At 32.7% G+C, this 12413-nt stretch overlaps 2 protein-coding genes across 2 annotated transcripts; both read left to right on the forward strand.

The window, feature by feature from the left end:
* Nucleotides 1-2852: 2852 nt before the first annotated feature.
* LOC133305436 (RNA-binding KH domain-containing protein PEPPER-like) lies at nt 2853-8089 on the forward strand. The gene is made up of 6 exons (XM_061505658.1): nt 2853-3277; nt 3963-4221; nt 4787-4935; nt 5103-5357; nt 6170-6361; nt 7628-8089. Exons 1-6 carry the CDS (start codon nt 2963-2965, stop codon nt 7802-7804), a joined length of 1347 nt encoding a protein of 448 aa, XP_061361642.1. The 5' UTR covers nt 2853-2962; the 3' UTR covers nt 7805-8089.
* Nucleotides 8090-10685: 2596 nt separating this feature from the next.
* Nucleotides 10686-12259, forward strand: LOC133305455 (uncharacterized). Its single transcript, XM_061505684.1, has 3 exons — nt 10686-10884; nt 11158-11358; nt 11962-12259. Exons 1-3 carry the CDS (start codon nt 10774-10776, stop codon nt 11995-11997), a joined length of 348 nt encoding a protein of 115 aa, XP_061361668.1. The 5' UTR covers nt 10686-10773; the 3' UTR covers nt 11998-12259.
* Nucleotides 12260-12413: the final 154 nt, after the last annotated feature.

Raw genomic sequence — 12413 nt, forward strand, 5'->3', positions numbered from 1 at the left:
TTTATTTTTTTTTAAATATAAAATATGGGACCCACATTTAACTTCTCTCTACTTTTTTTCTCTCCTACAATTTTACAATATAAGAAAACTTAAACCCTTGAACTAATATGGCGATGGGAGCCTTAATGTCAGTGTGACAGTCTCGAGATCATACAGGACTTAGAACTTGTTTGATATCTTTTTTTTTAATTATAACTATTTTATTTTTTTAAATAATGCTAAAGTTGTTTAATGATTATATAAACTTTTTAACTTAAAAATTGTTTATTTTAAAAAAATCTTCTAAACATACACTACCAATATGACAGTCCCTTATAGGGAGGGTTTAATATATTTCGGACACACCATTTATATAGTGTCCGAAGAAGAGAGAGGTAGAAAAAATGTGACAAAAGAGAGGGTAAAAAAAGAAAAAAAAAGGAAGGATCACTGGAAATTTTCCTGTTGCGCACTAACGGGGCGTTTGGTAGAAGAGAAATTTTTATTAATCCAGGAAAGAATGTTTACTGAGTTATAGTTAAAAATATATTTTACTGAGAAATTTGTAAAAAGTTGTTTGGTATGATGAAATTTTCCCGGGAAATTATTTAAAAATTAGTGGATGTGTGTTTGGTTGGTTGTAATATATTTGTGGGAATGTTATGTAATTTTACGAAAATGTCCCTGCCGTACTCATTAGTCCAACGGCAAAACCTGCGAGCTTCTCTCTCTATCTCTGTCTCAACGATGGCCACTAACTCAGTCCGAGTTGTTGCGACTCAGATGACTTCCATCAACGATCTCGCTGCTAATTTCGCCACCTGGTCTCGTCTTGTTAAAGTCTTCTTTTTTCATCTTTAATCTTATCTGGGTTCCTTTTACTACAAGCTTCACAATTTCTGTTTTTTTGTTGTTGTTTGTTATGATTTGTGCTTTGCTGTCATCTGTATGTTCTCCAAATATACGAACAAGTAAAGCACCACAGGATTTGACACCCATCGTACAAAAATGAGGGTTAATTTAGTCAATTATTTTGTGCCTCAAATCATCTTTTCCTGGGAACGAAATGGTTCCATCTTCAAGATGGAGTTTTCATCTTTGCAATCGGTACTGTTCATTACACTTGGTATGAATTCTCGGGATAAGTTTGTGGTCAGGAAAGATTTTCATTTTGGTTTACCAAACGTGGGATTCAATCTTGTCAAGTGTTGTTTTCCCGGGGATTGCAAAATAAAACGCCTACCAAACGACCCCTAAATCTCGAGACTTAAATCCTCCATGGTTAATATGGGGGACTTGCCCCCATGTATTAAGTTATGCATTTTTTTTTTTTTTTTTAGAGTAAGTTATGCATCTTTAACGTGCGAAAGGTATTAATTACATTAATTTATAATTTATTTTAAAAAACGAACTAAATAGATATATTTTTAGGATAATATTTTTCTTAAATTCATAAGAGATGAACTTTTCTTTGCACAAACATTGGTAATTGAACTATTTTTTTTCTCTCTCTTAATGGGTAATTGACTTGTTTTTGTCTTTCTCTCTTAATGGGTAATTGAGTTGTTTTTTTTCTCTCTTCTAGTGGGGATTTTTTAAAATGATCCGGGCCTATTTTCTTATGGTGGTTCTTATGTTATTTTTGAAAAAATATGTTTTCTTTTTTGTCCCTCACTTCTTTCAAAATTCTCTCTCACTCCATTTTGTTTTCTACTTTTGGAATGGGACCATATGTGCCTGGCCCACTAAAACAAAGCTCCTTCTAGTGAGTCCTACAATTGATTTAACGTGCTAGAGAAAAATATTATCAATATTCTTATGTCAAAATCATCTGTTTAATCAAAAAGCCAAGGAACCCCCTTCGTGTTATGTCTTTAAGACCTGGTCTAACGAATAAGGTCTAATAATATAAGCTTATACTATATGTTATAAAATTTTCAGTTGTTTGATGTGACCATCGTATAGTATAAGCTTATACAGTATAATCTCTTAATACATCGAAATGATGTATAACTTAATCTAACCTGATAGTATAAGGTCTGATCGTATAAGACCTGATTGAATTTTAATATTATCCAGCGTTTAGCATAGTATTGTGTAAAGTAATATATTATATAAGATAATATCATCTAGTATTTGATAATGCACTGTAAAATATTATATAGAATAAAAATAATTTTTTTTTATAAAAATATCCTTTAATAAAGAATTTATATAATTTTTCAAAAAAAATGTCATATGATATTAATTTTTATAAAAATTTATTGATCAGTGTGTCCAAAACATATATTAATTTTTATAAAAATAAAAATATTCAATATTTTAAAAATTAATATATTGAAAAATTAATTTTTATTTTAATATATTAATATTAAAGTAATATATTAATTTTTGAGAATTACACTGGTGAACGATGTTAATACACCAACCTCTTATCAGGCCTTATCCCTCCCCCTTAGGTCGAATTAAGTTATACATCATTTTGATGTATTAAGGAATCTTGCTGTATAAGCTTATACTATACGATGGGCACACCAAACAACTGAAAATGTCATAACGTATGGCATAAGTTTATACTATCAGGTATTATACGTCACACCAAACAGGCCCTAAGCTTCATATTTTATTTCTTGAACAAATCACAAAACTAACCAATATTTTCAACCTGATAAGAACTTAATTAGGTTTGTCAATTTTTACTTACTTCATATGGATTACTTTTTTATATTTAATTTTAATGTTTTTATTAAGAAAAAATTATCTACGCACACTTTAATATTTGTTTTTTGTTTTTTGTTTATAAATAAACTGGAGCAATTTTGAAGTAAATCTGTAGGCAGATACCAGGTGACAAGCACGTGAGCATGGTGTTAAGGGTTGAGACTTCAGAGCTTACGGAAAGGAATAACTGAAACTCTTTCTATAAACCCTTTTCTTCCATTCGATTCTCTGCAAAGACCTAAGCTTCACCTGAAACTCGCCTATGGCCAACGTGGACCCAATCCAGAACGGCGCTTCACAACCACTACCATCGGATAATGCCGGCGCCGCCGCCCTCACAGAGGAAACTGGTGACGACGCCAAACCGTCAACCGAAGAACTCGAATCCGCGGGCGCTGTCTCCACCGAGAAGAGATGGCCTGGTTGGCCCGGTCACTGCGTGTTCCGGCTTATCGTGCCGGTCCTCAAGGTAGGGAGCATCATCGGGCGCAAGGGTGAGCTCATCAAGAAGATATGCGAAGATACTCGAGCTCGAATTCGCGTTCTCGACGGTGCTGTCGGCACTCCTGATCGAATAGTGAGTGTTCCCTTCACCATCTTTCTAGGGTTTGTTCTTCGATTTTCTACTTATACTAGGTTTTGCTAGGTCTCATTCCTTCAAATGTAGCTTCGTATGTACTATTGCTTATAAGGTAGGTAGCCATTATTATTATTATAACCAAACGTTTTAAGTTAAATTTTGTGCTCGCATTTTGGTTTAAGCTCCCATTTTGGTTTAAGCTCCATGCGTTACTGTCCTTTAATAACACATTGCTTTCATTTTTCAGCTCCGATTTGATCATCACTTCATTTATATTGTGATGCGTTTTCGCTATCAAGATATTATTACTATTATATTTCTCAAGGTTTCGTATTTTAAAGATATCATTTGCGGGATAGTTTTTGTGATTTATAGGACTTGGATGCTTACGGGATGCATGCTGATTTCGATTCAAATTTCATTTCTGCATAGTTTGTGATAATGTGTCACATGGCGTATATTGCTGTTGAGTTTCCTTAGCTTGCAGATTTCAATTTAGGTTGGAATTTGCCAAAGTTAATGGAACTTAACTCTATGGTTTAGTTGGTTTATATCCTGTGCAGATGGTGCTTGTATCCATATCACTGGCTTTTTCAAAAAAAATTACTTAGATGAAGGCATTTATTTAATTTGTGTATCTTTTTCTGTTTTATACTCAACGTGGTTTAAATTTTGTTTTTAGGTACTCATAACGGGGAAGGAAGAGCCAGAGGCACCTCTTTCTCCTGCAATGGATGCTTTAATAAGGATTTTTAAACGTGTCTGGGGATTATCAGAAACTAATGATGAGAATAAAACATCAGGAGCTGCTGGAGTTACATATTGTTCCATCCGTTTATTGGTGGCCTCAACGCAGGCTATCAATTTGATTGGAAAGCAGGGCTCATTAATTAAATCTATACAGGAAAATACCGGTGCTTCTGTTAGAGTATTGACAGGAGGTATGCTTGCTGCCACTTTTCTTTAATTATACATGATACTTCTATGATGTTCCCTCTATTTCCTAATAGCAACTATTGATTTTTTGTATTCTTTCTCATATCGACTGACTAACGTTATATAAAATGTAGAGTGTGCTGAATTGTATCTCTAATTTCCAGTGCTTGGTTTACCTGTCTTTTCAGTGCTTTACCTTTTGGATGTAGTGGCTAGGTGCTTGTGTGTGGATGTTTCTCCTCACTGCATGCAGCTTTCTGTGGCAATTTTCGAACATGCATATAGTAGTTGTGTAAGATAATGTGCCTAGTATAGTATTATTAAACAGGTTTTATCATACTAAACACTATTGGATTTCCCCCGTCACTTTTGAGCCTAGTTAGATTGTGTTGCCAAATGCTTGCATTTTGAGCCTAATTTGCTTGTGAAATTCAATTTAACTGGATTTTAAGAGCTCTGTCCTTGCTTCTATGTTCCTAATGAGAATGAGCTTTTCCTTTTTTTCTGATACTGTATTATTTTTGTTCAATGATGGAAGTAATTCCGATGCCAATTCTTTTTTTTTGACAGATGAGCTTCCATTTTATGCTGCTGCTGATGAGAGGATTGTGGAACTGCAGGGAGAAGCATTGAAGGTTTTTAAGGCTCTGGAAGCAGTAATTGGGCACCTAAGGAAGTTTTTGGTTGATCATAGTGTTCTTCCCCTATTTGAGAAAACTGTAAGTTTGATATTTTCCAAATTATAAATTATGCCTAAATCCTGTATGTTGGACTGCTATTTTATTTTGTTGATGTGTTGAATATCATCAAAGAAAATGCAAAAGCTATCTTTTTCTGATTTTACTGTATCTTGGCTCTAAGATGCAAATTCTTCGTTTTGTTTTAGTACAATGCAACAATTTCCCATGACCGGCAGACAGATACCTGGACTGACAAGCCATCGCTGCGTAGTGCTTCACAACCTAGCATTGTTGCTGATGTTCCTCTTTCAACGAAAAGGGATTCTTTCTTTGGTGACCGTGAAAGTCAATTGGACTCGTTGCTCCCTTCCTCAACAATGTCTCTATATGGGCAAGAATCTTCACTTTCTGGTCTTCGTTCTTCAGCTCTTAGTCGCATCGGTGCTCCTATTGTTACTACGGTTAGCAATTTTAAGCACCCATATTTTATTTGCGTTCTATTTGATATGAAAACTTCCTTGGAAATGTGACAAATGTCATTGTTTGCCTTCTTTTTGTCTATTTTTAACAATTGTTTAAAAAATATCCATGTATCACAATTATTTTTTAAGTGTTTCTGTAAGGCATTTTATTATACGTTTTTTTCATGTGGTTCAAATTTTAAATTCAAAGGTGACAATAACTGTTTAGGACTCTCCACACAATATAGGAAAATAGTCTTCAGTTTTGTTTTATTATTTCTGATAGAAGGTTAGAAGGGATTTTATGACTGTTATAGGGTCATTACGAGAGTTTCCCCTCCTACAGGGCAGCAGCTCCTACCTCTGTCAACAGAGGAACTTAAGCAGAAAATCACAATCGAGATAGTCCCCTACGATGCCTACAGCCCTGGGATATACCCTAATGGAAAAAACAAATTAATTAACCCAATTCCCCAAATTATCCCTCCTAGTGTAAACTTTCAAAGCACTGGCTGTAAAGGGACTCGGCTGAGGAGTAACAGATGGATGGGCCAAGCATTCGGGACTTCGGGCCTAATATTAACTTCTGAGTTCTTCTACATGCACTCTTGCACCTATCATTTTAAGTTTTTAAAGTGAGTCATACACAATGATGTATGTCAAATTTCAATACTGTGAACTGAAGACATGCTCCCTTTCCACTTAAAACATGTTTGGTCATACCTCAGTCTTCTTTCCCTTTAGTTATTGTATATCTTCTTGGTTGATAGTGATGGTAACTCCCACCCTCCTTTATTGTTTCCACTTATCAGGTAATACAAACAATGCAAATTCCACTGTCTTATGCAGAGGACATCATTGGAATACAAGGGTCTAATATTGATTACATTCGCCGTACTAGTGGAGCCATATTGACTGTGCAGGAGAGCAGGGTGCCTGATGAAATCATTGTGGAAATAAAAGGCACCTCGTCTCAGGTTCAAAAAGCACAACAATTGATTCAGGTAGGAAACTTGTTCCTTTGAAAAGAAAGTTACCCTTTTCTGGTACCATTACTTTTGTATGATAATGAGATATGCATAAGCATGTGTGCATACTTAGATAGGTTAATTGATTTTTCAGCAAGTGGTAATGCATACAGAAGATTTCTCTTGACATATACTTTGCTTAGTTATTTATTTTTTGTAGGTATTAATGCTTCACTTGTTAGAATGCTTTTATTCTTGCATATAGTTGATGTCACCGTACCTAATCTTGGCTAAAAAATTTATACTACTTACAATTTTATAGTGCAATAGGAGAATCTAAAGATAAGTAGTAAAAATGGGAATGAAAAGATTGACACTTAAAAGATGAATCCATTTTAAATTATATGAAGTAGGAAATGAAAGAAACGAAGATGGTTTCATCTGTCAAGCTTAGTTGGGCATTTTTGTTCTTGCTTTATTGGTAGTAGTGGAAATCGGACAAAAGACATGCTAGTTTCCAATTTTCATGAATACTATAAAACTAATCAGAGCATTATTAAGTGGGCAGCATCTCAAGCGAAAGTCAAAACACATGACAATTGTTTTTTTTTCTTTGGGGGGGGGGGAGGGGGGTACATATGACCATTATGTTTGGATGTATATTGGGTTTTCCCTTAAAACCTGAATAAGACCAATCCTTTAAAAATTCTTTTTTCTCTTGCCAAAAGGTCATGGGTTTGAATTCGGGAAATAGCCTTTTTGCAAATATGTAATGATAAGACTGCGTTTAAGGATTATTCGCACCCCTACTCTCGCTAAGTCAGGGTTTAATGGGAAGTGGTGGATGGGATCATTGGACTAATTTTTCATAGGTAAGATTTATTATCCATTAAGTAAATATAGTCATTCAGCAGACAAGTTTGAACAAAAATGTGAGAACTTCTTTTTTCTGAGTTTGGCTAAATTCATCTATTATCAGATGAAATTAGTAGATTTACCAATCGCTATGTATTCCTTTTAACTTTTGTCGCTACATGTTATGTATACTTTTATGCTGATAAAGCACCTTATTATATCCCGGCTCCCTCCTATACTGGGCTGTATTACTAATCATTTAAGGAATTAAGGTTTGGCATGATATGATTTAGACACTGATTCATGTATTGTCTTTCATACATATATTAGTCATTCTGTCTTCATACTGACATTTGATAGGTACTTACTATCAAGGTATGAGTTCATGTTGGAAGAATGGATTATTTAGTACGCTTTTGCTGATTTAAATGTCTTCCTTTGTTACAGGAAGTTATAAGCAACTACAAAGAACCTGTCGCTAGTAGTTACAGCAGGTTGGATGCAGGTCCGAGGTCTTACTCTCATTTGGGCGGTTCATCGTACCCCTCATCTTCATTGTCCTCACAATCCTTCAGTGGGTATGGATCTTCTGGTGTAGGAGGATACAGTACTTTCAGACTTTAAAATGGTATTGGTCTCCCTTGGTTCACTAGGACTCCATTTTGAGCCAATTTGTGTTCTAATTGGGTCTGATTGGAAGAGAATTAATGCTGCTATGTATTGTGAAGCCACCAAAAGCACGTTTTCTTTTATCTGATATCAACATGTAATGAGGTAACTTTTAATGTTTCTAAGAGTTGATTAGTGCCATAGAAAATGTAATGAAATATTAGCCATTTTCAGGATGTTTAGTTTCGAAATGTATATTTGCATTGATTAAAAGCTCAATGGTGGTCTCTACAGGGTATGAAACTATATTTTGTATCTGTTATTTTAGGTTTTCACTGCCAACTATTCTTACCTTGCCAGTCACTATCATTGCTTAAATTTTGGCCCCTAATGTGTTATTGAGCTAGTGAGAGCCGATAGACGCACTGAGTATATCTTCGAAAGCCAAGACAAATGTTACGATACTTGCCCATTTATTTCCTCACCGGCTTAGGTAGATAAGCATCAGGATTACATGTTAATATTTTTTTCCTTGGTTCCTATTGCATGCGCATGGAGTTTTAAGTTGTTTATTTCTCCGATCAAATAGTTTCATTGCCTTACTTAGCATCCTCAGTCAGTGTGGTGTTGTCATTAATTAAAGATTAATTACTTTATTTTGATACAGATTAAAGGTTAAATTTTAACATATGAATGAAGGTATCACGATTTTACTAGGCGTTTTAAAAATATGCAATAATTTATCGATTTCTCCCTTTGTTTTTTCGAGTAGATGATATTCCTTCTTTTTTTTAAATATTTTTTTGTTTATGCTGATGTACAAGGACTGAGAATATTCTTAAATAGCTTCAATTTTAAGAAAATGTAACCATGTTTGATTGTATTTTATTTTATTAAAAAGAAAAGTGTTTGTCATTTTAAATGACATAAAGTTATGTTATTTTAAGAAAGAAATAGACATAAAATAATATTATTTATTTAAAATTTAAATTAAAAAAAATCACCCACTTTCTCTCCCATGGTTTTCATTTATTGTGTCTATCTCTCTTATAAAATGACATAACTTATGTGATTTAAAATGATAAATATCAAGCCCTTAATTAAAATATTTAAATTAGTATTGTTTCATCTTTCTTATTTTATTTAATGGAGACACTATGAAACAAATTAAAAAAATAATTAATTTATTTGAATAACAAAACGTATTATTTTCATCAGATCATCTTTTTACTTTTTAGTGTATATTTGTCTTAACTTATTTTTAAAAATAATTAGTTAGTTTAAAGCTTGCTTATAAAAGCTATTTCCTTAAGATAAACTAATTTAAACACAAAATTAATGGCTCTCTTTTGCATATGCATATATATAAAAAAAGCAATATGTTTCTCGTGTTATAAAAGATAAAATTATTTCATGCAACACAAAAAAAAGGTGAAATTTACTAAAAGAAAAAAGAGAAAAAAAATAAATTCCATTTATTTTTTGTGTGAGTGAGACAATTTTGCCCCATTGAATATGAGAGTATAATGTATTGCAATGTTATTACTTATTAGTGTTATTATGGGGTGGGGTGTTGTAAGAGTAAGCTTTTTATTTTTTTTTGGGTAAACAGAGTGCTTTTTTATTTCTTCGTTCGAAAGAAACGTCAATTTATTTCCACAACCTTTTATAACCCTTTTCTTTATAAATAATTTGACTAGCGGACTAGATTATAGACATGATGTGTTTTCCAAGGGAATAGCAGATATTCAAGATCCTTTTATTATCATTCACTAGTTTTGCGCCAGCAGAGTTTGTCCTCTTACAAGTTCTTAATATTTTTATAATATGAAAAGTAAATATTATGAAAAATAAAAGAAACTAAATATATTCACTACAAAACTAATTATTAAATGATGCCATTTCAAGGGAAAACATTTTCTTAAAAATATATTTAACCAATTGAAGAACTTGGTAGCACGGGATTTATGACAGCCAAATTCATATTCTTCAACTCAGTAGGAGTTGACCCGGAATTTTTTTTTGGTAATTTTATTTATTTTATTGAATTTTTCTAAAGAAAACTTAAATATTGGTTAAAGAATATTTAATATATTATACTTAAAAATATTTAATATTTTTTATGAAATATTTTAAGTTACTTAAACAAACAAGTGTTGAATGTTTTATGTACTTATAATGCAATAAATGTTTTAAAATACTTTGATTTTTATTTTCTTATCCCAATTCGTTAACAAGTCTGAAAATTATCTTAGATGATTGAGGATTTTCATTTCAAGTAAATAACAAATAAACTCCTTGATTTTCATGTTGAATTTTATATACAAGTTTATTTTGTAACACACAAAACGATTTTTTTTATTAAATTAAGCTTTAAACTGAGCCGAGCCGAGTCAACTCAAATTATTCAATCTTTTTGTTTTAAGGGTTATTATTCATTTCACGTGACTTATGAAACATTAGAATTAATAAAATTTAATATTTTTCATTCTAATGCAAATTTCAACAATTATAAAATAAGCTTTAAAAATTCAAAAAAAAAACCCTGAAACATGAAGCAAATCATTTGTAAATTATCCATTTTTAATTTCTTACGAAACGTTTCACTTCAGCATATATGTAAAGTAAATCAATGATGAAGAATAAGTATAAAATTTCATATTCTTACATTTAGTATAATTTTTACACACACGTATAAACATGAGGCAGATATTTTGATACCACGTCTGAGAGGTATTAGATCTAAAAATATCAATGGTGTCACATGCTTATAAATCAGAGCCATTGATCTTTTTAGATCTAATGACTCTCAGAAGATGTAGTGTCAAATTTTAAATTTGACACTGGTGTCAAAGAATCCTAGCTCTATAAACATATATAGATAAAATAAATAATATAATATGATAGGCACAGCATAGTTGGTGGTGTGTGAAAGAGAGAGAGAGAGCTTATCCTGAAGTGTGTGTAGCAGCAAGAAGAAGGCAATGCCAACCTTGAACCTCTTCACAAACGTGCCCGTCGACCCTGTCGTTGCTTCTGACATTCTCCGAGATGCAACCAAAGCTGTTGCAAAGATCATCGGAAAACCCGAATCCGTTAGGCCCATCTTTACTCTCTTTTAATTTTGTTTACATTTGACCACCAACTGTTCGATAAAATTACTGTGTAAATACCAATACTTTATCTATGCCATGAAAACTATTTAAGCTGCTTGCCATCAACAGGAGTGCTAGCTATTAACGCTTTTATCTGTTTGGTTTTTGAGTCATTAATTTGATGGGCTACTGTTGAATAATTGTTCTGCTATTTTAGTTTTTAGTATAATTCGTCATATATTTGTGTCTTATATTTTTTGGTTAATGCTTCAGTATGTGATGATTTTGTTGAATGGGGGGGTGCCTATTGCATTTGGTGGCACTGAAGAGCCAGCTGCTTATGGAGAACTGATCTCAATTGGGGGCATTGGTCCAAGTGTTAATGGGAAACTCAGTTCTACAATTGCAGAAATTCTTCAAACTAAGCTATACATTGATAGCTCGCGTTTCTATATCAAGTTTTATGATGTTCAGGTAAATTGCTGCTTTATTCTGGTTAGCTTATATGATTCTGAGAAGATTGCAAACCAATATTGGTTACTACCTGTCGAAACTGTTCAGCTTGTTTGAAGTATTCTTATTTGATGTGAAGCAATTTCATACATTCTAACTTCTTTAATTCTCTTCCCTAATATATTGAAACGGTTTGGTTCTTTGAACTTAGAGGTTTCTTATGTGTTCATTCAATTCAATTATGATTCTTATAATGTTTGTTGGAGGAGACAAAATAGGTAATACAATTTATTTAAGTGGAGATTGATTTCTGATGTTGTTTAGCAATACTTTGTAATAACAGAGAAAATTTGTTTGCTAATTCATTTTGTTAATATCGTTATGTGGCCTTCTATTTCCTGTAGTGTTCTTCTCATAAAGGAGTTGTCTGTAACTGAGATTTTTTTTTTAATTATTATTTTGAATATGCTGAAGCATATTGTAAACGTTATCATGGTGGATGTGTCAACAACACCTATTCAAACAGCTTCCTTTCAATGAGATGAATGTCATAGCTACAGCTTTTTGTAATCTATGTTCATTACTTGACATTCTAGATCTAATTCTATTCGTTTTCTGGTGCAGCGCTCATTCTTTGGGTTCAATGGCTCAACCTTTTGACCAGACTTTCTTTCTAGTCATAGACTTATGGAGTTTCACAGGGAAAAAATATGACTAAATTCATCGTTCTGTGGATTATTACAAATTTGTATGCATGATTGTAGTGAACAACACAAGTGATATAATCAAAATGGGAAAATGCGTCGTCCTGTGGATTGTTGTTGGATCTGAATCTTAACTTTATAAACCATATAGGGATGATTAGGATTTTAAACGGAAATGGAGGTGACTTGACTACTTGAGCACATCGTAATGAAGCGTAGCTTTGCGGCTTTTCACATGCTTTTTGAATCAGATGTTACGAAAGCATATTAAGATGAAATGAAATGCTACTAAAATATTCTTTAGTACTTTCTTTTTAGTACTCTATATTATTAGATGAAATCACATACTAATCTCAGTAATGAAGAGTGGAC

Source organism: Gastrolobium bilobum, unplaced genomic scaffold (genome assembly GCF_033153095.1).
Source record: "Gastrolobium bilobum isolate Gb01-03AN ecotype WA unplaced genomic scaffold, APGP_CSIRO_Gbil_v1 utg1221, whole genome shotgun sequence".
NCBI lineage: Eukaryota > Viridiplantae > Streptophyta > Magnoliopsida > Fabales > Fabaceae > Gastrolobium > Gastrolobium bilobum.

Excerpts from the sequence above, each read along its gene's own strand:
- LOC133305455 (XM_061505684.1), top strand. The coding sequence starts at position 10,774 with ATGCCAACCTTGAACCTCTTCACAAACGTGCCCGTCGACCCTGTCGTT. Across the intron at positions 10,885-11,157 it reads TCATCGGAAAACCCGAATCC|TATGTGATGATTTTGTTGAA; the intron begins GTTAGGCCCATC and ends TTAATGCTTCAG. Across the intron at positions 11,359-11,961 it reads TCAAGTTTTATGATGTTCAG|CGCTCATTCTTTGGGTTCAA; the intron begins GTAAATTGCTGC and ends TTTCTGGTGCAG.
- LOC133305436 (XM_061505658.1), top strand. The coding sequence starts at position 2,963 with ATGGCCAACGTGGACCCAATCCAGAACGGCGCTTCACAACCACTACCA. Across the intron at positions 3,278-3,962 it reads TCGGCACTCCTGATCGAATA|GTACTCATAACGGGGAAGGA; the intron begins GTGAGTGTTCCC and ends TTTTGTTTTTAG. Across the intron at positions 5,358-6,169 it reads GTGCTCCTATTGTTACTACG|GTAATACAAACAATGCAAAT; the intron begins GTTAGCAATTTT and ends TCCACTTATCAG.